The 23,811-nt window shown below is 42.6% G+C and overlaps 2 protein-coding genes across 6 annotated transcripts in view; one reads left to right on the top strand and one right to left on the bottom strand.

The window, feature by feature from the left end:
• Positions 1-1,282, top strand: part of DMTF1 (cyclin D binding myb like transcription factor 1) — a 44,838-nt gene extending 43,556 nt beyond the window's left edge. For all 5 annotated transcript variants that reach the window (XM_012779534.3, XM_076006467.1, XM_076006468.1 and 2 more), the window contains one exon: positions 29-1,282. In XM_012779534.3, coding sequence (XP_012634988.2) covers positions 29-138 — 110 coding nt within the window. In that variant the 3' untranslated portion in view covers positions 139-1,282. The remainder of the gene's footprint in view (positions 1-28) is intronic.
• On the bottom strand, positions 1,111-23,425 carry TMEM243 (transmembrane protein 243). The gene is made up of 4 exons (XM_020289805.2): positions 23,291-23,425; positions 4,029-4,079; positions 2,723-2,827; positions 1,111-1,686 (listed from the first exon to the last, which is right to left on the bottom strand). Exons 1-4 carry the CDS (start codon positions 23,366-23,368, stop codon positions 1,564-1,566), a joined length of 357 nt encoding a protein of 118 aa, XP_020145394.1. The 5' UTR covers positions 23,369-23,425; the 3' UTR covers positions 1,111-1,563.
• Between the last annotated feature and the right edge of the window lie 386 nt (positions 23,426-23,811).

Raw genomic sequence — 23,811 nt, 5'->3', positions numbered from 1 at the left:
ATTTAAGACTAACTTGAAACTGTTTCAGATCCCATACTCCAACATCATCAGGAAGAATCAAATATCATTGGATCATCTTTGGGCAGTCCTGTTTCAGAAGACTCAAAGGATGTTGAGGATTTGGTAAACTGTCATTAGGTAATTCTTAGAAATAGGCAGTTCAAGTAAAGAAGCCACACTGTTAATTACAACATCTCTAAGGAAATAGGAGCAACTCTCCCCAAGAGGGTTAAATTTACCATTTTAAATAGCTACAGTGCTTAAGCCACACAAATTGTTGCTGCTATGACTTTTTACCTCCTTTGATTACATCATTTGAGGTCCAGTTTTATGACAGTGTGTAGTTAAATGGAATATGGGAGTTTTAACTGCATAGATCCCTATGTTTAGTGTTATTTTGTTGGTAGGAATGTCATTCACTTCAAATACTGAGCAACGTTTAAAATCACAGTTTAACTGCTCTGGTTTACAGACAGTACTATTCATCTCTAAAGGTCAGACTCAAGTAGGCCAGGTGGTATTTCAGAGAAGTCATATCAACATGGTCTACAGTTTATCAGTGACCTCCTTCAAAAAGATTAAATATCATCACTTTGAGACCTGACCAGCACACAAGTACATAGACCTAGGATATGGTGGTTATTTCTGGTTAACCCATTGCTGGCAGTGGGAGCTGATTTGGTCAGGGTAAAGAGGAAAGCATTAAAAGCGTTAACATTCACTACAGGTTTTTTTTTTTTTTTTAATCACTTTAAAGGGAATATGGATAAGCATAGTAACAAAACCCACCAAAAGCTAAGCAGTTTTCCCCCTTCAGAAACCACTGTCATTAGTTTACAAAGTTAGCACTTTGAAGTAAATTAAATAGTATATATAATTACCCAGAAAAAAGTTGGGGATATTAGAATTTGCCATTCACTTAGTACATTAGCTGGTGGGGTACAATATACCTTCTTCCTCTCAGGCAATTTTAAAAAACAAAACAAAATTTGGTTCTGTAACAAAAGGAAACAAATCAAGAGTCATTCCTATACTAGAGAAGGGTTAAGCCAAAACTAGCCAATAGGGCTTTTAATGAACATGACCCCTAGAGAAAAGTCACAAAAAAACCCTTGTATAAATTATTTTATTTATTATTGTAATTAGATCTTCACAATCAAAGTTGTCTTCACTGTCTGTTTTGTTAAAGTGAAACTGTAGTTATAAGCAAAAGTTGGTTGCCTAGGGAACAATTGTATATTCAGTTTAACAGAAATAAAAGAATATTTGTCTTAAAATGCAAGATTGTTTGTTACATAGCCTTTTGCCATGCAATAACATTATAAAAAATTTTAATTTCAAAAGTGAAAGTTGGAATGTTTAAGTGAAGCATCAGCTCCTTAAAAAAAAAGCAAAGTGATCTATGTATCTCCCTTGCAAGAGGGAATTTGGATTTACAATTAACATGAAAATCATGTATCAGACTTCTGCAGGAGATTCTTCAGCAAACCTTATCCAACAATTAGTCACTGTTCTAATATGTCATTTTGAAGAGTCCTGGTTAAGTATTTCCCCTTGGTAGGCTCACCTTCCCACATCATGGAAGTACAGGTTTGCACATATACATAACATGATGATACAAAATATGATATAGTAAATTAGCTTTCTAAATTTTGGTTCTAAGTCTCCTTGTCGATACCAGTAGATCTATAAAAGAAGAAGAAATAAAATTTAATCCCCACTGGGCCAACTATTAAAATTTTAATATATGACTAATTATTTTTAAACCATCGATTCCATCAGTATTTATTAACCTAAATGAGACAGTCCTCCATATCAATGCAACCAGAATTTAATTCCTATTCTTTAAGTAGTACCATCTGAGTTTCCAAATCCAAGTTTATACTTATTTCTACTTCCTCAGTTTACTTCTATGTTCAAATCTGTGTAGTCCACCAATCATTTGGCAGGCTATCCATGAACATATACCTGGATAAGTTTAAATTTATTTAAGTAAAAGGTGTAACTCTTCTATGTAGTGGAAGGGAGGACAACTTTTAAATTCACATAATTGAATTAGATCCCATTACAAAATTGGGCTTCCACAATGTATATATTTGGATTAAACTAGCTCATTGTTAGTCACTTTAGGCTGCAGGGCCAGGAAGGCTGCCAAAGTGAGATGGGCCAGTTTTCTTCAGGTCACAGAAGTATAGCAGATCAGTCAATGACAACCTTGAGATCTCTCTCCTGGTTTAATTTTAACTCAAAGAAGCAAATTACTATCATGATTTAAGCCCTATGTAAGTAAAAATAAATGTTTTTAAGGGTTTATTGTTTTGATTCTGCTTCTTGAGGGACATGAAACAGCCAACTAATGAACAACTGAACACTGAGGAGCCACCACTATCATTGTTTCTTTTACTGTGCCTGTTGGGCCCTGTATATAGTTCTTGGGTGAAGATGAATTAAGTAAATCTTTGGCTACCTGAAGTCTTTCCACTAATGTTTTCTCCCATTTTTTTTTTTTTTAAACTATTAAAGGCACAGTTTTCCTTTAGGGTTACAACATTGGGATTGAGGGAAAAAAACAGATTTCCAAAAAAATGTGCAATTAACACTGAGAATTCTGACATGGGGGGGTGTGATTAGAGATAACATTTTATATAGACCCAGAAAATCTCTGTCCTAAGCCCTGCAACATTAAGCCCTCAAGAACATTTAAATTCTAAACAGTACTCACAAGTATGCAGGCAGTAATACTACTCAAAGAGATGCAGACGGCAAAAAATATATTCAGTGGTTTTGGAGGTAGTTGAGGAAAAACAAAAGCACTGATCAGCGTTACCTGGATGAAGAGAAATTATGTAAGGCCTTAAGAGTAATTCCAAGACTTTGTTAGACTACAGTCTAGGCAATGTGATACTACAAAATGCTTCTTCACACTATAGAATTATATCTATCACCAGGTGTGTTTTCTGGAATGTTAATAGTTACATGTTGGAGTTATTTTCAGTACTACTTCTCTACTAACTTTTCCCTCATGTAAGAGACAAAGTATCAGAAAAACTAGCTAAGAACTAGCTAATCTCAAAATAACTTCATTAATAAAGATTAAAAATCATTTAAACCTCATTCATAGGATAAATGATTATATTGGAAAAAGTTGTGGTTTTTGTTGTGTGTTGTTTTTTGTGAGACAGGATCTTGCTCTGTCACCCTGGGCTAGAGTGCAGTGCCATCATCATAGCTCACTGTGATCCTGCCTCTGCCTTCCAAATTGCTGGGATTACAGATGTGAGCCACCATCCCTGGCCCTATACTGGAACAAGTTCTAACCATTTTGAATACTCCTACCAAAAGTGAATATAATCAAAGCTGGTTTTGCTTTACCATTATGAAAAATACTTAAAAGATGGGTTTCTAATATATAGTTCTGCACAGATACAACATTATACACAATCTTTTTAGTAAGCAGCCATGGAAGAAACTATAAAATTTTCTTAACAAATTTCATGAAAATGTACCAGAAAAATGTTATCAGATTATGGAAAATATAGTTTTTTATTATGATAGTACCCAGCTATGTTATACAGGGATGAAAAATTGTTGTACACTGGTGAAATCTTTTTAAAACTGACCAAAGGGTAAAGGATATTCTTTAGGCTCAAAATGAACATAAGGTATTAAAAGAAATGGGGAGTTACGGTGGGTTTTAACAGAAAGGAGTTGCTGGTAGCCATGACATTCTTCAAATTTAGTAAATTAGGCAGGCAAACACAGCAAACTCAAGTTATCTGAAAACCAGGTAGTCTGACTTGTGCTATTTCACTTATTCAATTAGGGGTGAAAATCACATTAGCTATTCCAGCTGCCAATTGCAGTTTTGTGGTAATAAAATTGAAAGCACTGATTTGACTATGAGTGAAATACATCACATACTCATGTCCTAACCCTTTTTAAGTATTTTGAGAGTTAATTAGACTACAATACTAAAGTTTTCAAAACTGGCTAAGAGCCTGTGTGAGGCATAAAATAAAGATACTCACGAGAATCAATAAGGATGTTAAGCTGCCAACAACTAAATTGATGATTCGATCCTGAAAGAGAAAAAGAATTTTTAAGCCATATGACTTGGACTCATGGCACTTTCAGAACAGTACAATTCTAAGCATTGGAGTGGTTTAGAATGAAGAAACCAGCATCCTGCCACCCTTCTCTGAGCTTTACACATAAAACTGCCAAGCAAAGCAAAGTGTACTGAGCCATAAGAGTGGAAAATGGCCAACTGGGGAAGGTTTCTTGAAGGCACAGGACATTAACACCAGTCTTGAAGACTGAGTAGGACTGAATGGGGAAGGGAGGCTTACAAATAATCCACGTGCTGCTGGGAACAATATGAGCAGAAGGAGAAGGATGGGGCACTGGAATGATTAGGTCAGAGCCTTGGTCAAAAGTATCAGGAACCAGACTGGATGATGTAGAGTACCCTGATGAGTCTGGAACAATACTTGTGATACAGCTGAGGTGTCCTCATCTAATCTAAAAATAGATACTACTCCAACAAGGCTCATAGACAAGCCAAAGCTAGAAGCAATCTCAAAGACCAGCTAGTGAAATGGTTTTTCCAACTTATTAATAGTGAAATCCTTCAATATATTAAAAAAAAAAAAATAGAACCATTTGATTAAATGAGCCTGGGGTCCTACCCACTGAGCTTTCTTGTCATTCTCATCCCTATCTCCCCAATAATACCACAGAATGGTTGAAAAATTTCTGATCCAATCCTAACTATACAGGTTAAAGTAAATGTAGGCCCAATGTGGTTAAATTACTTGCTGAAAGCCATATAGCAAGTTAGAAGCAAGTTTGAAACTAGGAATTCCTAAATCTGGGTAGAAGTATTTAAGGTATAGGGACTAAAAAGTTAAAGTAGCGTAATAGGTTGGTTAGAAACACTACTTTAAGGCCAAGGAGAATGCCTTATAGTCAAAGCTGAGTCTTAATGGTAGTTAAGTCAAAGCTGAGTCTTAATGGATCAGTAGCCTTTAAAGATTGTTTTGATAAGGTCTGAACAGAGAACAGCACGATACAGAACTGGGCAGCCAATAAACAAAACCTCAGAGATGGGAAGGACATAGGAACAATCACAGAACAGCAAATGAATTCTCATTTCCAAGTTGTCTGCTTTTAAAGATAAGAATCCAAAGAAGTTGAGAGACACGGCTGTACAGGAAAGCCAAGTATTAAATGGGGTGTGCCTGATCTAGCTAAGGGCAAACCACAATTCTTCAGATCAAGGCCACTGCAATCCAAAGGTTACAGGACAAAAGACACTGAACTCCAGCCACACCCTTGCTAAACTTAGAGAACTCAACAGATCGTATCTCCCTCAGCTAGAAAAGCCTACACAGCACACAGGACCCTGGAATTAGGACCATTTGTTAATGAAGAGAACCAGGGACAAGTCACCAATCAACCTTAACTTAGTCCCACACAAGACAAGTGTGTGTGTTTAACATAAAATGTGTATAAAGACAAAATTTATGGGAACCCCACTGTTTCTGCCTTGTGAAACAGGTTAAACTACAGTCTTTTTTATTCTATTCTTAGAAGCAAGAATATCTCTATGACCTCTAGGGATTTACAAAGGTCTGTATACCTCACAACAGCTCTCCCACCAATAGAAGCCAGAAAAGAAGTTTAGGTGAGAGACAGCCAAGAAGATGAATCACTAATTGCCAAATGGCACACAGCAAGTTGCCCACCAGGATCAAAGCTGGGGGAAAAATAATGGTAAAATGACACTATGCCAAGAGTTTTCACATACCTTCTCATCTTAAAAATCCTAAGATGAAACAATGATGACTGTTTTACAGGCGGTAAAACAGAATCAGGAAAACTGAGAACTTGCACAAGGTCTCAATACCAATAAGTGATGAAAACAGGATTAAATGCCAAGCCTGCTTTCCCCAGCAGAGATTTCATTTATACTTGTCAACAGAAACCAACCTAGAATGCTATGCAATCCAGTTCTAGAAAAAGGTATCAATAGGCAGATTGCACCTCAAAAAGCCTATCAGTGAAGTGCTGCAGTGCTTATCTTTCAAGAATTAAGATTGCCTAAGTTGATTTTTTCCAGACTATTTAATTTATCCATGTAAGCATAACTAGTTTTAATCATTCTAATGAAAATATATCTAAACTTCAATGACTACTTTCCTGCCTGCCTTCCACTCACTGAACAGAATTCTAAGTCATCTTCATGAACATCAGTTATTGTTTTGATGCAGTGGTCCCCTCTGGGGCTCCCAAGGTGGGATGAACTATTTAGGATATGGCAGAAATGTTTCTCACAATATTTTCTTTGTCCAAGCCAAGGCCTTGGCTTTAGACCTGTTACCAATGTAACCATGAATTCAGATCAAAGAAACAGAATTAACTTTGGAAGCCCCCCCTCCACTTCTAATGCTTTTGACTTCTAAATGCTTAGTACTCAAAAAATATGTAGTCTTTGGACCAGCAGCATCGGCCTCACCTGATAGCCTAACAGAAATGGTTTCAGGCCTCACCCCAGACCAACTGAATCAGAATCTGCATTTTAATAAGATCGCCTGGTAATTTGTGTGCACACTTAAAGTTGAGAAGCACTGAGTCTAAACCATTTGGAGTATTAAGTTCAAATAGGGTGGAGGCTGGGCACAGTGGCTCTAACCTGTAATCCTAGCACTCTGGGAAACAGAGGCAGAAGGATCACATGAGCTCACCAAGACCAGCCTGAGCAAGAGCAAGACCCCATCTCGAAAAGAAAAGAAACAAAACAAATCATAGAGATTTGTTTTTCAGAGATTCCCTGGGCCCAGAGATTATTTTTCAGAGCTTTAGTAGCTCTTCCAGCTCCCAGTCTCCAAACAGGACAATGGCGAATAATTAAAAAGCTAATTAGAACTTCAAAGTACAGTTTGGGGACTAATATGCTATAAACCAGAACTAGAGTACATGGAGAAAAGTGAATATTGCATTTAAACTTTGCTGTTTATGAAATAAACTGAAACTCAGGTTACTTCTTCCTTTATAGCTAGTCTCAATTAACTAACTCAATTTCTCACAGAAGGTAGTTCTGTCTCCTCTCGGTTTTATTTTTACTCTAATTCCACCTACTGAAACCATACTCCCTTTACCAGAGTTTTAAACCTGGGGGTTTTGTTTTTTTGTTTTTGTTTTTGAGAGAGTTTTAAACCCTGTACTGTAACTTATTTTTACTCCCCAAAGAAGTCTGACAGGATCAGGATCAGCCTGGATCCTTACCTGCAGAGAAGACAGGATAAAAGATTTAGGATATCCCTCCTGAAAGACTATGTTTGTATATATATGTATGTATAGTTTTGAGAGGGATCTCACATGTTACCTCTTAAGTCATTTATTTATGCATTTAAACATCTATTATATTTCAGTTGCAAATACAACAATAAAACTATATCCTCTAGACATTTACAATATCCAGAGCTCTGGAAGACACTAAGGAGAAAGGGAGTGAGGTTATCTTGAGCAGTCAGAAAAAGACTATCAGATCAAAACCTGAAAGCTAGCAGATGAATAAAAAGGAAAGGAAAAGTGGTTCATGAAAAGGAACTCCACAAAGACCCAGGGAAGAACAAAAGCACTATTACAAAAAAAAGGAATAGGGCAAATGGACAGGGTTAATAGTTGATCAAATTTCATGAAAGCTGAGAGGAAAGGAGCTGGGATGAAATTAACATAAAGAGATCAGCCTGAGCACCCAAAGGAGTCATGTCTTTGTCTCCTTTGAAATAAGGAGAAAAAGATGGGCATATATGCAAACAGTTTGTGTCTGGGATGGTAGAAAGTAACCCTGTAAAGCAAGTAAGGAGTACATCATCACCATTTACCAATGGGTAACTAGGTTTGCTAAGACTAACTGATTTGCCCAAGGTCACACAACTAAGTATTGGCTAAAAGCCTATCAAATGCTGTTTGCAAAATTTAAGCCTAATAAGCAGTTCAAAAGATCTAAGAATCCTTCCAGGCATCCTCAAACTTTTTAAACAGCGGGCTAGAGCGCACTGTGGCCCCGGGACCGGACGAGTTGGCTGCTAAGCAGGACAGGCAGCAGTGGCAAAAACACCCAGAGGGCTGGATAAATGTGCTAGGTGGCCCGCATGTGGGCCCTTGGGCTGTAGTTTGAGGACGCCTGCCTTAGACTGATACATATAGACCCTGAAATTAAATCCAGGAGACCAAAGTGCTTGTCTCATTCTGCCACTGGCTAGTAGTGTGCCCTCAAAAGAATCCCTTAACCCTGCGGTCCCCAATCCTCAGGCCACAGACCAGTACTAGTCTGTGGCCTGTTAGGGACTGGGCTGCAGAACCCTGCAGTCCCTTCCCCCTACCCTGGGTCCATGAAAAAACTGTCTTCATGAAACTTGGGGGAGGGGGGGCCAGCAGGTGAAGGAGATGAGCGGTGGGCCAGGGATTGTATTTACATCCACTCCCCATCATCGCTCACATCTCTGCCTGAGCTCCAGTTCTAACAATTTATGGTTCTGAATCATCAGCTTCGGACTGTACTTGGACCAGAGTAAAATGATCAAACGACAAGGGAGCCCCTATACTTGCCTGGTCAGTCATCAGGCAGCATCTTGAGCACCGCAAACTCATTTCAAATGCTCAGGTGGTAATGATGGCCCTAGGAGGAAACTGGCAATAACATCCCAAATATCCAAAAGCTGGCATCTGTCCTCAGCTCCCTGGAAATTTCCTGGTTCTACAGAGTTTGGAATGCTAACAAGTGACACTGTGTCCAACCTTCCATTGCCATGGCAATTTATGTTTTGCCTACTTCCAAAATGGATTTGAAGGGCTTGTGCTACTTTAATAAAACCCTAACCAAGGTAAGCAACAATGAAAAGGCCAGGACAAAATTCCTAAAGGGGTATGGGGAATGGAAAAAAGGAGTAAAAGAATTTATAAGAAAAAATTTGGCTAAAGACTACATTTCTGATTTAAACTCAATGTTAGCATGAAGATTCCTGGCAGCCAAGTGAAACACAACAGGGTGTTTTAAATCTCACTAATAAAAGCAAGCATGCTGGATCATCATCAGAAGAGGCAAACTTCTGGCTCTAAGCAGAGTTTGTCCCATGAGTCGTTAAAAATACAGGAACACAGAAAATGCCACTATTTCATACGTAGCATTTCTTATATTGGTCTATAAGAAAAACTGAAGGCATAATGTCAGGTCACAGTTCCCAAAAGACTAAGCTGTGGTTTGGGAGGTGGGATGGTTGAAATGCCACTCCCAATTTAAATACTCATCAGTCAGAGCTCAACTCAAACCATCACCTCCACTATAAATCCTTTCTGGACACCATTCTGGGCACCTCCCCTCAGGATGTGACAGGCTCCTCTCTGAGAGCTCCCAAATCATTCTGCCTAGACTTTATAGTTACTACCTTGAAATAAAATATATTGCCTGCGTCCTTCACTAAGACTGGCAGTTAACTGTGAGGAAGACAGTCTACAGTAGTCCCTCCTTACCAGCAGGGGATATATTCTAAGATGCCCGGAACTGCAGACTGTACCTAACCTTATGTATAGTACTAGACTTTTTCAATCTGGTAACAGATACCTATTAAGTGACTAACAGGTGGATAGCGTATACAGCATGGATATGCTGGATAAAGGGATGATTCACATCCCAGGCAAGATGGAGCGAGATTTAAGCACACTACACAGAATGATGAGCAATTTAAAACTTATAAATTGTTTATTTCTGTAATTTTCCGTTTAAAATTTTCAGATCGTGGCTGACCACAGGTAACTGAAACCTAGGAAAGCAAAACTTTGGATAAGGGGGGACTACTGTACTTGTTTTCCTTCCCTACAGTGTGGCATACTGTTGGCACTCTATGGATAATGGTTAAATGACAGAATTAATAAAAGCAGAAGTGGCTGATAACATTGATGTCTCTCACCAATAGAGGCTACTCTCCCCACTCATCTGGGGCTTGATCTGTCAGAACAGAATGTGGCCTCACCACTGCAGGGCGGGCACACAACAGCACAGCAGAAGCTGTGGCCTGGTCCTGCAACCCAAGAGGTTGTAGCTCTCCAACCACAAAGGCCCTAATTTGAGGACACCCTAATGCAGGGGTCCTCAAACTTTTTAAACAGGGGGCCAGTTCACTATCCCTCAGACGGCTGGAGGGCCAGACTATAGTTTTAAAAATACTATGAATAAATTCCTATGCACACTGTACATATCTTATTTTGAAGTAAAAAAACAAATGGGCAAAAACACCCGCATGTGGCTCATGGGCCGTAGTTTGGGGACACCTGCCCTAATGGCCTCTCTGGCAAGGCCCTGTTGAGTACAAGGATCTATCAATAGTACACCATGGGAATCTTGAGGGTCCAGGTTTTTCTAGCTGAGTACAAGCCCAGTTACTTTCTGCTAGAGCAGAACCAAGCATTAATTTCCAGTGCACCACAGCTTAAACTCCAGCTAACACATTTGTCCTTCAGCAATGCTCCTCAACACTCCCAGGAAGGGGCAAAACAAAACAGAAAGCTCCTTGCAGAAAAGAAAAACCCTGGAAGCACGATGCCATGAAGACATTCTCTTCCGCACTCCTGAGGACAAAGGTGGGACAGAGGGGAGGGAGACTGAAGATTCCATTTTTGGTGTTACTTCAAACTTTCTCTGTGACTCCACAAGTCATCCTCCTCAGCATCACAGGAAGCCCCATCACATCCCTCCCCAGGTGCTCTCAGTCCTATCCAGGTCAGTCTTCACGCTCTATACCTGCATGTGTCTTTCCCTATCAGCCATCCTACTCTCTGAAAGCTGTTCCACGTGAGCAGCTACATCCTGGACTACTCGGAGTTCCCCTGCTGCCCATCTCAGAACATTCTGCCGATAGAGCCCATGCCCCCCTGTACTCATCCGGGGCTCACTGTGCTGGGAAGGCGTGGGAGGCCAGCCTGGGATGGCAATTTCAGTAATATCCCATATTTTAAAAATGTATGTCCTTGTCCTCATGTCAACCTCTTCCCTTCCTCTTTTCAGTTACCTCGATTATTTCAGCACCTACTATGCCAAATCCCTCTTCCCCCAACCCTCTACCCTCCTCCTCTCCTCTAACTCTGGTCTTCACCCACATCCATTGACTAGAACATTCCCAGTCTGTTACACCAAAGCTCTGAATTGAGAGCTTCCCTACTGATTTCTGACCACTGGGGTCGGTAGTTCCAGCAATACATGGAAAACTCCCTGGTGGATGTGTTCATCTGCTCTGATGCTTTCTTTGAAAACCCAGCGCCGAGTAACTCCCAGACCCCCAACCACTTGTAGACACCAGTGATAAGCCTTGCTTTGAGGCCTGTGAACTGCCTAACTATAGGTGCCAGTTGACTCCTCCTCTACCTTGTAAGGTCTGGGAGAGCAAGGACCATACCTTACTTGTTCACTACTGCATTTTGGGCAACTGCATATGGCCATATGGCTAAAGTCCAGCCCAGAGCTACACTTTCCAAGTTGTATACCCTGGCACCAGCTGCATCCACCTAGAGACAGAAAGACCTTTTTCTAAATCAGAAAAAGCCAAGCCACATGCCTATGAGGGATGCCACTACCCAGAGTAGAAATAAGTTCCTTCTGATTGTACAAAGGTGTAGGGGACTGACATATATTTTCCTAGTTTAAGAATTAAAGTTAGTGAGTAATGTACGTGTTCTGCCCAGAGCATTTGAAAGTAATCTGTTCCGGACAGGCTCCCTGTGATAAACAAAGGTGTTGCCTAGAGGCATAACAAAGGATCTGAGCGCAGCCCCATGGCATTAGGGATCTGGAGGCCACACGATAAACATATTGTTCCTGTGATTGCTGCGTACACCCCATAAGATGGCTGGTTAGTCAATGACAGGTAAGACCCCTCAAGGGAGGGGCTACCTAAGCCAGGCACAGGCGCCGGGGTTCAGCCGAAGATCTTAGGGGGTCACCCTAAAAGAAGTTAGGGATGAGAAATGCCCCCTGTGGCTCACCTTGCCCATCCTTGCTAATCTCAGTCCTTTAAATATGCTTAGTGCCTAGAGCAAATACCTTGAGATTCTGAGTCAGGGGATGTCTGCTTCCCTAAGGCTATTCCAGAATTTATGGCCATTGCTGCAATGCCTGGGTGGTTACATATAAGGAACTAACTTTAATCTTTTGGAGTATAAAAATAAAACGGACCTGGTGTATTACTACTCGAGTCAACTGTTTGTATGTGTGTCTGCGTTTTTCTTTGTATTCTGCACATTTGTGTTTTATGTTCTGTGTTTATCCTCCGTCCTGCAAACGGGCCACGACACAAAGGTGCCACCTTTTGGGTGGGTGATGGCACTGGCCATATTCCTCTGCCAACCACAGCGCCCAGCATGAGATGATCAAATGTTACTTGAAAGAACTAACTGTGTTTACTACAAATTCACATTTTCTTTTTTTTTTTTTTTTTTTTTCTTTTTTTTTTTTTGAGACAGAGTCTCGCTTTGTTGTCCAGGCTAGAGTGAGTGCCGTGGCGTCAGCCTAGCTCACAGCAACCTCAAACTCCTGGGCTTGAGTGATCCTTCTGCCTCAGCCTCCCGAGTAGCTGGGACTACAGGCATGCACCACCATGCCCGGCTAATTTTTTATATATATCAGTTGGCCAATTAATTTCTTTCTATTTATAGTAGAGACGGGGTCTCGCTCTTGCTCAGGCTGGTTTTGAACTCCTGACCTTGAGCAATCCGCCCGCCTTGGCCTCCCAAGAGCTAGGATTACAGGCGTGAGCCACAGCGCCCGGCCAAATTCACATTTTCTATCCTCAGCTAGGCCTTCACTGTATATCCATGGCCTTTTGTTTTAGGTTGGGTACCTGTCTCTCTCCACAAAGTGGTTTGAAGCTCCACCTCCCCTCAGGTTCCCAGTTCCACTCTTGCAGCCTTTAGTTCAGTAGACATCCTTAAACAAGATGCCAAGAAAGAGAAGAAAGCTCCTCCTCTCCAATCTCCATTCCTTCCAGCCTGAAAAGGATCAAAAAGTGACCTATTTCTCTGCCAGTCATGCACCCATCCCTGGCTCAATTCATTACCTCCATCTTTACCTCTATATTCAATCTCTCCCTCATGGAGTCCATCTCTGGTCCCCAAATCTCAAGTCCCTCCAACATCAGAAGAGCCTTCCCCCCATCCTGGTTCCCACTTTGATGGAAACAATCATTCTCTATGCTTTCTACATTCTAAGTGGTAGGAAGAAAATAAAAGAACAGATGAGGCCAGGCGCAGTGGCTCACGCCTGTAATCTGAGCACTCTGGGAGGCCGAGGCGGGCAGATTGCTCAAAGTCAGGAGTTCGAAACCAGCCTGAGCAAGAGTGAGACCCCCGTCTCTATGAAAAATAGAAAGAAATTAATTGGCCAACTAAAAATACACAGAAAAAATTGGTGGCACATGCCTGTAGTCCCAGCTACTTGGGTAGGTCAGGACTCGGCTGAGGCAGGAGGATCGCTTGAGCCCAGGAGTTTGAGGTTGCTGTGAGCTAGGCTGACCCGACAGCACTGTAGCCGGGGCTACAGAGTGAGACTCCGTCTCAAAAAAAAAACAACAGATGAAGAGTGACCAGAGTGGAGACAGGAGCTATTTTGTAAAAGGAGGTCAAGGAATCCTTTCTGAGGATGTGACATTTGAGCAGAGGCCTTTACAAGAAAAAGGAATGAGATGTACCAGGATCTAGGAGAAGGTACTGCAGACAAGCAGTATGTGTTCTTCTATTCAGTTATTAATCAAGTGCATATTACATCCCAGGAAATGCGCTAGGTGTTGGATAGCATGTCTTTTCTCATGGCCTTCTTTTTGTTCTGTGCAGCAAGTGCAAAGGCTCTGAAGCAGGAATGAGCTTGGTGAATTGTGCTATGGTTTTCAAGATGCTGTCCCCTCCAAAATTCATGTTGAAACTTAATCCCCAATGCAACAGTAAGTATGGCCTTTGGGAGGCTAGATTAGGTCATGAGGATTCTGCCCTCACAAATGGGATCAGCACCCTTATAAAAGGGCTTCAGGTTGAAGGGAAGGGCTCTCTTGCCCTTCCATCCCTTCGGCCATGTGAGGACACAGCGTTCTTCACCTCCAGAGGATGCAGCAACGGGCACCACCTTGGAAGCAGAGCAGCCCTCGCCAGACACTAACCCTGCCAGCACCTTGACTTTGGAGCCTCCACAACTCTGAGAAAGTAAATTTCTGTTCTTTATACGTTACCCAGTGTGGTATTTTTGTTATAGCAGCACAGACTAATTCAAACTGAAAGAACAAAAAGGCCAAGGCAACTAAAGCAGAGAGAGAGAACAAGGATTTTGTTTAATGCCTATCTTCCCTGCAATACATACACCCCATGAGAAAAGACATGCTATTTAACACCTAGCACATTTCCTGGAATGTAATATGCACTTGATTAATACCTGAATAGAAGAACACATACATGCACACTCAACAACCTACAGCCTCCAGAAGAAAATCCAAATCCTCAGCACAGCATTCAAGGCTCTTCGTTCAGCCCAATCTTTCCTCTGACCATTCCTCCCAAGTTCTAGGTCCAGTCATAGTGGAACACTAAAAGTTCCCTCACTATTTCCTGTACTTTCCTCTGACCATTCCTCCCAAGTTCTAGGTCTGGTCATAGTGGAACACTAAAAGTTCCCTCACCATTTCCTGTACTTTCCTGCTCCCACCCTTTTGACTCAAGCTGGACCTGCTGCTTGGGATTTCTTGTCACCTCCTGTCAAAAATCTTACTCCTGCTTCTAGGTCCAAGATTCAGGAGTCCTCCGATTTGATGCCCCCAGGGGGAACTACTTCCTCCATGCTTCCCAGCACTTTGCTCATACTTTTACTGAAGGGCTCCATCCCATTTTATACTCAGTACTTATCCCCCTAGCCCACACATTCCTCAGGTTACTGGACACAGTGATGATCTCTTCCTGGGAGAGCGAAAGAAGCAAGGCAATAGGTTCAGCAGGTATTAAATGCTCAAGGGCACTACCTCTTGCCATCATTTACCTGCACTGAGTGATTCAGACTCTTGAGCCACATCCTACAACTGTGCCTCTAAAGTTTTGCATTTCTCAAACTCAAGGGTCCCAATACCATATACAGAAGTTTGACTCTTAGAAATGACTTTGCTTCTCTTTTTCCAAAGCACAGTGGAAAACTTCTTGTCATGAAAGCTGTAAAATGGCCCCATCAGAAGCCTAAGAGGCAGCCCTCTAAGAATAAATGTAATGAGAAGATGTAAAATGTGGGAGGTGGTTTATATGGAGCCCAAGTGAAGCAAGAAACCTCAGGCCCTGTCCATGGTTTAATTTGTTTCCCCAGAGCTACACAGCTTTGCCTACACAGGAGCATCCTCGCACACTGTCACCAGAGACAACCAGAGGGACAGTGTCCACATGGGTGGAAAGCAAGGAGACATCTTGTGTCCCTGGCTAACCCTAGGGCATGGTGAACTCTGACCATAGGTACTACTGTTCTGGGACTTTCCTAAGAAATACCAGACTCTGAATGGTGCCAAGTGCAGAGAAGATGCATAAGAGAGCATTTATGAGAATACAGGCACAACCGCTCTTACAACTCTCACACTCTGAACTTTGTCTCTCAAACACATAACCTCCACTGCTACGTGTGGATCTGAACACCAACTTCCCCCCTCATTTCTAGCTAGGGAAAGCAAATTTATAGACATTTGTTAACTTTCCCCTTATTTCACAGATTCATGTTTTGAAGCATCTTTCCGTTGTGAATATTTCTATATACCCAAACTACCAGATTCTCCTCACAGATGCATGCACCTGAAATACATTTTCACGAAAGCACCATTTATGGAAATCAGATCACAGTAAAAAAGAAAACAAACCTAATCCATATGTTTAAAGGAGAAAATGACCTCTGGAGTTGGTACCTGCAGGAAGTACCCTAACTGGATGTGCTCCAAGCTTCAGAATGGGAGGCACAGCATAGACTGTGAAGTAGCAGCCTGACCGACCTGACTTAGATTTATTCTCCTGCCACAGACCTTGGGTAAGTCACACTGTTAAGCCTTAGCTTTCATATTTGTACAGTGGTCTAACATAGGGTTACGACAAGGATTGGGAGAGAACAAACATAAAGCCTGTACAACAGAGTACCTGACACCTAGCAGAGGATCGGTAGATGGTAGCTAATATGGTATTAGTACTATTTATACCATGTCTAACAGGGAGCCTTACCAATGTGAGGCTCCTCAGTGCTGAGAGGGAGCTACGCTGGCCCCAGTAGCTACAGCAGCCTCAATTTCAAATGCATGCCATCACTCCCATCAGAACACTCAGGTTTACCAACCTACACATCCTTTCAATAGTGCAGAAAATATGGTCACTATACTTATACATGGCTTATGGGCTGACCATAAAAAAATTAAAAATGACTAAGCTCAGTAGACCCAGAATATTACCACAGACCAGCAAAAATCATGTCTACAGGGAGGAAACTCAATAGACCATCAGGTTCTGAAAGGCCAGGCCTCAGTTTAAGTTCCTTTTATACAATATTGTATTACTCACTTACCACTGACCTCTCTGCTATATATGGCTCAGCAGGGAGAGAGAGAGAGATGACTTTAATTTGCATGAGAGCTTCAAGCACCACCTCCTGTTTTGATGTCCAGCATATCCAGGTATCTAAACACCAGCCCCCACCTTCTAACTGTGACTTCAGAATGTTCCAAGAATGCAGGTTACTTTAGGTGATGCTAGAGTCTCACGTCACTTAAAACTTAATGTACATGAAATCAAGAACTGGGTAAGGCACTGTGCCTAGTGCTAAACAGCCTACAGAAATGAGGAAACGGGTACCTGCCAACAAAGAGCTTATACTCTAGTTGGGGAAGTAAGACCTACACAAGTCTCTCGCAGCACAAGGAGTAGGTGCCAGGAGGCATCTCTGACAGTCAGGCTCATTGAAGGGAAGTGTGGAGAGGCTAGATGGCCAGGAAGGTTCTACAGTGGGGAATTAGTCTGGGCAGGATTCAGATATTTGGAGAAGAAAGGACGCTCCCAAAAGGAGAAGAGCATCTGCAAAGAGCAGGGAGGCAGCTAAAGGAAAGGGGTCAGTGCAGAGGTGCTACCTGGACTGGGCTTACACAGAGCAAGGGGAAGGCCGGTGGAACTGGATCCTATGTACCAGCATCTCCTGAGGACTTTCCAAAGACACCAATGCCTGGGCTCCACCCCCTGAGATTCCAGTCCACTGGTCTGTGTGACAGCGAGAGAAAACATGTAGAACACAAAGTAGGAGAGAAAAAGTCATATCTATTTAATCACTTCTCTAGCACAAGAAACAACATAGCAGTTTGACAGGTTGGATGAGAGGAGAGGAGAGGAGACTCCAGTCCCTGGCAGTCCCTGGGGTGACTAGAGGGAGGGAGAGGGAGAGGGAGAGGGAGAGGGAGAGGGAGAGGGAGAGGGAGAGGAAGAGGGAGAGGGAGAGGGAGGGAGAGAGAGGGGGAGAGAGAGGGGGGGAGAGAGAGGGGGAGAGAGAGGGGGACAGAGAGAGAGAGAGAGAGAGAGAGAGAGAGAGAGAGAGAGAGAGAGAGAGAGAGATGTGCTCAGAGATCACCCAGAAGCTCTGTAAGGAGGACAGAACCTAGAAGCCTGCACTCCTCAAAGGACAGCCTTGGGGGCTCTAGGTAGGGAGAAGGAATGCGGGCACAGACAGCAATCTCAACCACAGCTTTGTTCTTAAACAGCACCCCCACCCCCCAAAAAAGGCATGAAATAGCACTCTCATCTTACACTAATTTTGCAAGTTTGAATTGCTTGACTAGGACTACCAGTCATGAAAAGTCCTTGCTTTTCACCATCATTTTTTTTAATTTGGGGGTAAGGAGATGCAGGAAGTTACCTTTGCCTTTGGAACCAAGGATCTGAGCCTCTAAGCCCACTAACTTGCCCCCTCCATAAGGTCCTCCCTCCCCATGGCCTCTGCTGGGGAGTTCAAAACCCGCACCTTCTCCCAAATTCACTCACTTTTCATACATCATATACAAGAAGGAATAAAGGGGCAAGAACTGCCACTATCCTTCTTAGAGAATAATTCACTTATTTTGTGATCACTGAAAATCAACAGAATGGGCTGGGCTAGAGACCAGCTCATACTACATCCCACCAAGTGGACAATTCATCCTTTTCCCATTTGCCGTAGCTATGGGATACTGCTTTGCTTTCTCCCACTGAGAAAACCATTCCCTCCCTCCTCTCTCTCCTAGGTTCACCAGTCTAGACTCGCCGAAATGATTTCAGATGATTTGGCCACTGGCCAGCAAGTCAAAAGATCAAGACTGACTCACAAGCCCTGAGAATAACTTAATGCCCTCCTATTACACAAACAGTGGGAAAGACTGCCCATGTGTTGTCCTAAAGCAAACTTCAAAGGCCCCCGTGGGCAGAAGAGAGGGATATATCTTCAGGTTTTAGTTCACATTAGGGGAGGGAAAAGGAATGAAGGATGGCCTTGCTAACAAAATAACAGAAAAAATTATCTAACCCACAGTTTTCTCAGTAAAGGCTAAGATCAATTATATAAGCTCTCTTGCTAACAAGTACCCCCCACACACACACACACCCAGAAGTTCTGTTTTCACAACTTCTGAACAGAGCTGAGCAGAAAAGAAATGTAAATCTTTCTCTTTTACACTGCCAAACCTAAAACTGCTTTTGAGGGTTTGCTTTCTACAGCCTTGAAGAGTTCCTGAGCTAACAGCCAGCACTCTCTCCCTCTTCGACTTCTGTGTTCTTTTTCCACCTGGAAAAAGTAAAATAAACTTTTCCTTCTTTCTATCCTAATATTTGTTCGGAGAAATCTTTCTCAAAACCTGCATTCACTAGCTCACACCCTAACAGGAAGAAGCAGAGGAAGGAAATTCCTGGAGCCATGTTTCCTAGAGTACATCCTGTAGAGACCTGTCTAGTGAATACTCCTGAGGAGGGGGGAGGGTAAGCACTGGGAAAGGCATTGTGCTAGGGATAAAAAAGGTGACATGGATGGTCACGCTGGAAACTCAGACTTGTGGGAGGAGGGGGGAAAAGGGCATTTTTTGAAACCTTAAAATTTGTACCCCCATATTATGCCGAAATAAAAAAAAAAAAGGTGACATTATCAAAATAGTTTAGGAAATAGGAAATACTACTTACCCACCCTCAACAACTAGCAGGGGTCCTCAAACTTTTTAAACAGGGGGCCAATTCACTGTCCCTCAGACCATTGGAGAGTGCGGCACACATTCCACACATGCGCACTGTGGGCCCCAGATAAGTCAGCTGCTAAGCAGGACAGGCAGCAGTGGCAAAAACACCCAGGGGGCCGGATAAATGTCCTCAGTGGGCTGCATGTGGCCCTCGGGCCGCAGTTTGAGGACCCCTGAACTAGAGTTACAATGAAAATTGGCACATTAAAGCTTTAGAAAGTCCCACAATAAAGAAAAATATTTCATTAATGTGACTATGAAACCACCATAAGTAATATTTCAGTTGCTTTAAAACTGTGCTGTAAAATATGGTAAATACAGGTTGAATACTCTTATCCAAAATGCTTTGGACCAGAAGTGTTTCAGATTTTGGATTTTTTTTTTGGTTTTGGAATATGTGCATATACATAATGAGATATCTTGGGGGTGGGACCCAAGTCTAAACACAAAATTCTTTTGTTTCATATATACCTTATATACATAGCCTGGAAGTAATTTTATACAATATTTTTAATAATTTTGTGCATGAAACAAAGTTTGGGTTATGCACTTACGTGTGGAATTTTCCACTTCTAATGTCAAGTGGGAACTCAGGAAATTTTGGATTTTGGAGGATCTCGGATTAGGGATGCTCAACTTGTACTAGCCATGCGTAGTCACCGAGCACCTAAAACACAGCTAGTCCAAATTGAGATGGGCTGTAAGTGTAAAATACACATTGAATTTCAGACAATTAGTACAAGAAAAGATTGTTAAAACACTCAACTTTTATATTGATTATGTGTTGAAATAATACCACTTTGGGTATATAGGATTAAATAAAATTATTAATATTTCACCTGTTTCTTTATACTTTTAATATGACTACTAGGAAATTTAAAATGACATATATGGTTCACATTGTATTTCTATTGGATAGCACTCCCTTAGAAAATGCTAAGCCACAACACAGATTTAGAAACTTCAGATATTTATTATCTTAGCATCTGTGCCATATTTTTCAGCTGAAAGAGAGGTACTATAGCTCAGAACTTGGGAACAGTGTAAAAGAAATGAACAAAGCATCTGGACATTCAGACTACAATTCATAAGACAGCCCACCTAACAATATGCCTAACTTTTGGCATTCCAAAAGTATCAAGGAATGAGGTCTATGGTTTTTTTGTTTTGTTTTACAAAAGATGGACACCTCTCCTTTTTGTCAAAAATCTCTTAGTTATGTAACAATAGAGAACTATTTCACTTTGCCTTTCACTCCATAGCTCCACCTGTAAAATTATTTCTACATAGTACATGAAAGATTTAGTAAATCTGGGATTTCAGTAACTGCAATCACTATGTGCACCCAGTAATGGGGAAGACAGAAGTCCCTTCAGGGATTGCCCACGAGGGTGCTGCTCATGTGCCACTGGGTTATATATTGATTGTTCTACAGCAGATTCCATCATCTACCACTCACTACATAATGTGCGGCAAACCATTTTACCACCTATTTCTGTGAAAGGGCATAGGTATGTGAATGTCTAAAGTGCTTGAGAAACTGCATAATTAAATTACTACTGACTTCGCTATTCAAGTCATGAAAGCAAGTTGGTAAAATATCACTGGAGGAAAACTACTGTATGACTGAACACACAACGCTTTTTGAGGTTCCACTTCCTCAGTTGTAAAACAGGAATAAGAATATTCATCTTACAAAGGCATTTGGTGATCAAGTAAGGGAAAGCTGAATGTGCGGCATGCTTCCTGGCACCTAGGAAATACAAACTTCCCTCTAGATTCTGCTCTTTGGGCTTTAGTCCCTTGCTTTCAAGTTAGGGGTTGCACCTAAAATCCAGAGGCTGTATATTGTCAGTTGCTATAAAGCAAGTAAGATTACAAAAAGCTCAGAAAATCTGTCAGACTATGACAGGAAGTGGGCTTTTCCCTTTCTTGATCTTCTCTCCTCAGAAGTGGTAGTTCACTAACATCAAGTTTCCACTATGAAGTGGTTATTGTGTCATTTTCTGGCATCTAAAAGAGAGCAAGCTGGGGACACCCATACACAAGGGCCAGTGATGAGTTTCTCAGGGTCCCCAGGAATCCACCGCTCTAGCAGTCACTGTCCTCCACGGAAATGGCTCCACTTTAACCTGCCCTATCCTTTCATTATTACTGCCCCTTCTGTGCCTTACCCACCTCAGACCCTCAAATAAAATCTTCATTTGCTGTGAACCAAGATAGATGCCTCTCCTCCCTCGGATGCAGCATCTCAATTTACAAGAAACACAATGTTTTTTCTCCTATCCTCAGACCAGGGGTCTCTCTCCCTCTCCATGCTGTAGAATTTCACTATATCCAATCACCTCATTGTCAGCCTCACAATGGGAGTTAAAAGGAGAAATTCTGAGAAATCAGGAATTTATATTAACTTTTTTCTGTAAGTAGCTGAAGCTACTATTATCATGCCCTAAAGTTGCCTAAGTAATCCCAGAGCAATATACTCTTGTACTAGATAAGTACACAATAAACAGAGATACATTTGGAAGTAGTAAAGTTCTTGGATAGGATTTCAAATGGATATCGATCACAGGCAATAGGAAACAAAGTCATTCAAAGTTTTGGCCCAAGCTGCTCAGAAAACATAGATATTTCTAAGTGTCTACATAAATCAATAAGTCCAAATCACCTATTTCTATCTCTATATTACAAGGGCAATGAGGTTAAAAGAGGTCAGAGGTCTGGATCACCCAGAACCCCAATCATGTGCCAAGGGGAGACAATGAACTTCTTAGCTCTTGGGACAGATAGACAAATTTCCCATATAAAAGAGACCAGTTCTCCTCTGTACCCCAATCTGTCCCTGTCATCGCACAGATCCAACCACATCACACTTGTCTGCATATTTCCCCCACCTGACTGGGTCCCTTGGATCCCTAGGGCCAAGTATATAATAATGCTCAATATTTATAGAAACAGGAACATATACTGGACTAGCCATGTTTCTCAAACCAGGAGCACTGTGGGCTGAGATTATGCAGTCACAAGATGAACAAGTGCATCTTCCTGGAGATCAACCTTAATACATTTTCTTATTAAAACATTTTGAGAAGAGACACCAAAATCTACACGGAGTTCAAAAAATAAAGTCTTGTGGCAGGCTGGCAGCTTCCAAATTGAGGGCTATAACCCAGACTGCCAGGTGTACAAGTTCCAAATCCTTTCTGCTACAGGGCGCCTGCCAAAGCTAAGAAATCCAAGAAGCCCTGGACTCTATACGTGCTTTACCTTTTGAAAGGCTGAAAGCACTTTATATTAGAGTTCAAAGATCACCAATGCCACTTTCTAATGGGAAAAAAACCCAGGCTAATCATGCCTAAACTACTCAGAAAGTTAATGCTGACAACAGGAAAAGAGCTCTCCTCAATTGTTGGCCCAGGACATCACATAAGTAAGCTTTTTAAAAGGCGTTCTACTTTTAAAAGCCTAGAATAATGTACTACAGCTTGTTTGCGCCCAGGTACCCTTTGATCATTTCCTGGAATGGAGGGCATCATCAAAGAAACCCTCATTTCATGCCTCTCCCCTTTTTCCCTGCTTGGCTGCTTCACCCCTCAGCAATAAACCCTCAGAACTCTATGTAAACAGGAAACCCAAGGCTTTCTTACGGAATCCCCCCACCCCCAAACACACCAGAAGCCCTAAGGTCAGTACCCCTGCTGCAGGTGCGGTTGTGCAACCACCTCATCAAAACCTCCCCTCCAGAGAGGGACTTCCGCACTTCCCCGAAAGGGCTTCCAACAGCCCAGAACTTTCGGAACTTTTCTCCAGTCCCAAGCCTTCAAGGCTCTTGGCCAACCATGTCCCGAAGCAGGCAAAGAGTGGCGGGGCAAACATCCTGAGAGGAAAGCCAGATTGCAGAACCAGCTTTCTTCCTAAAAGTGCTTCCAGGGGCGGCAGGCAGGAGGGCAGACACTTACACCCCCACCCCCACCCGGCCTGGAGCCACAGGCCGCACTCACCTTGGCCGACGTCTCCCCGAACAGAGGTCTGTTGTCCAGGCGAGTGGTGCCGTAGGTCCTGGTAGAAAAGTCCTCCATTTTGGGGTTTCTTCGCTCGCCCCAGGCCACTCAAAAGCGAGGCAGCATTACCTCCCGAAGTCTCCGGCCCACAACTCCGACCGCCGGCCACTCACGGCGCTCGCATAGCCGGCCCCCGGCGGGCTGGGACTCGCGGGCGGCGGGTGGGCGCTCACTCCCGGGGCGCGCGGCCGCTCCGCCCAAGCCCCGCTCTCCTCATCTTGAGCAGCTGCCGCAGGAAGTGAAAGGAAACAAACGCTGCGCGGCCGAGTCGCCGCGGGACGCCCCCGCCCAGCAGCTCCCACTTCCCCAAACCCCAGCTCTCTCGCCGCGCTCGCCTCGGCTGCGGTTAGCCCGGCAAATGGGTTTCCTCTCGCCCCGGGGAGATCCCACGCCTCGCGCGCGTCTCCACACAATAATTTCCCAGGGTTTCCAGATTTTCTCCTGTGAGCACGTATGCCTTC

This window comes from Microcebus murinus, chromosome 9 (assembly GCF_040939455.1).
Source record: "Microcebus murinus isolate Inina chromosome 9, M.murinus_Inina_mat1.0, whole genome shotgun sequence".
Lineage (NCBI taxonomy): Eukaryota > Metazoa > Chordata > Mammalia > Primates > Cheirogaleidae > Microcebus > Microcebus murinus.
Note: the sequence above shows the minus strand (reverse complement) of the source record. Positions and strands in the feature narration are given on the sequence as shown.

Excerpts from the sequence above, each read along its gene's own strand:
- TMEM243 (XM_020289805.2), bottom strand. The coding sequence starts at position 23,368 with ATGGAGGACTTTTCTACCAGGACCTACGGCACCACTCGCCTGGACAAC. Across the intron at positions 4,080-23,290 it reads TCGGGGAGACGTCGGCCAAG|GATCGAATCATCAATTTAGT; the intron begins GTGAGTGCGGCC and ends TTTCTCTTTCAG. Across the intron at positions 1,687-2,722 it reads GTATTACTGCCTGCATACTT|ATCTACTGGTATCGACAAGG; the intron begins GTGAGTACTGTT and ends CTTCTTTTATAG.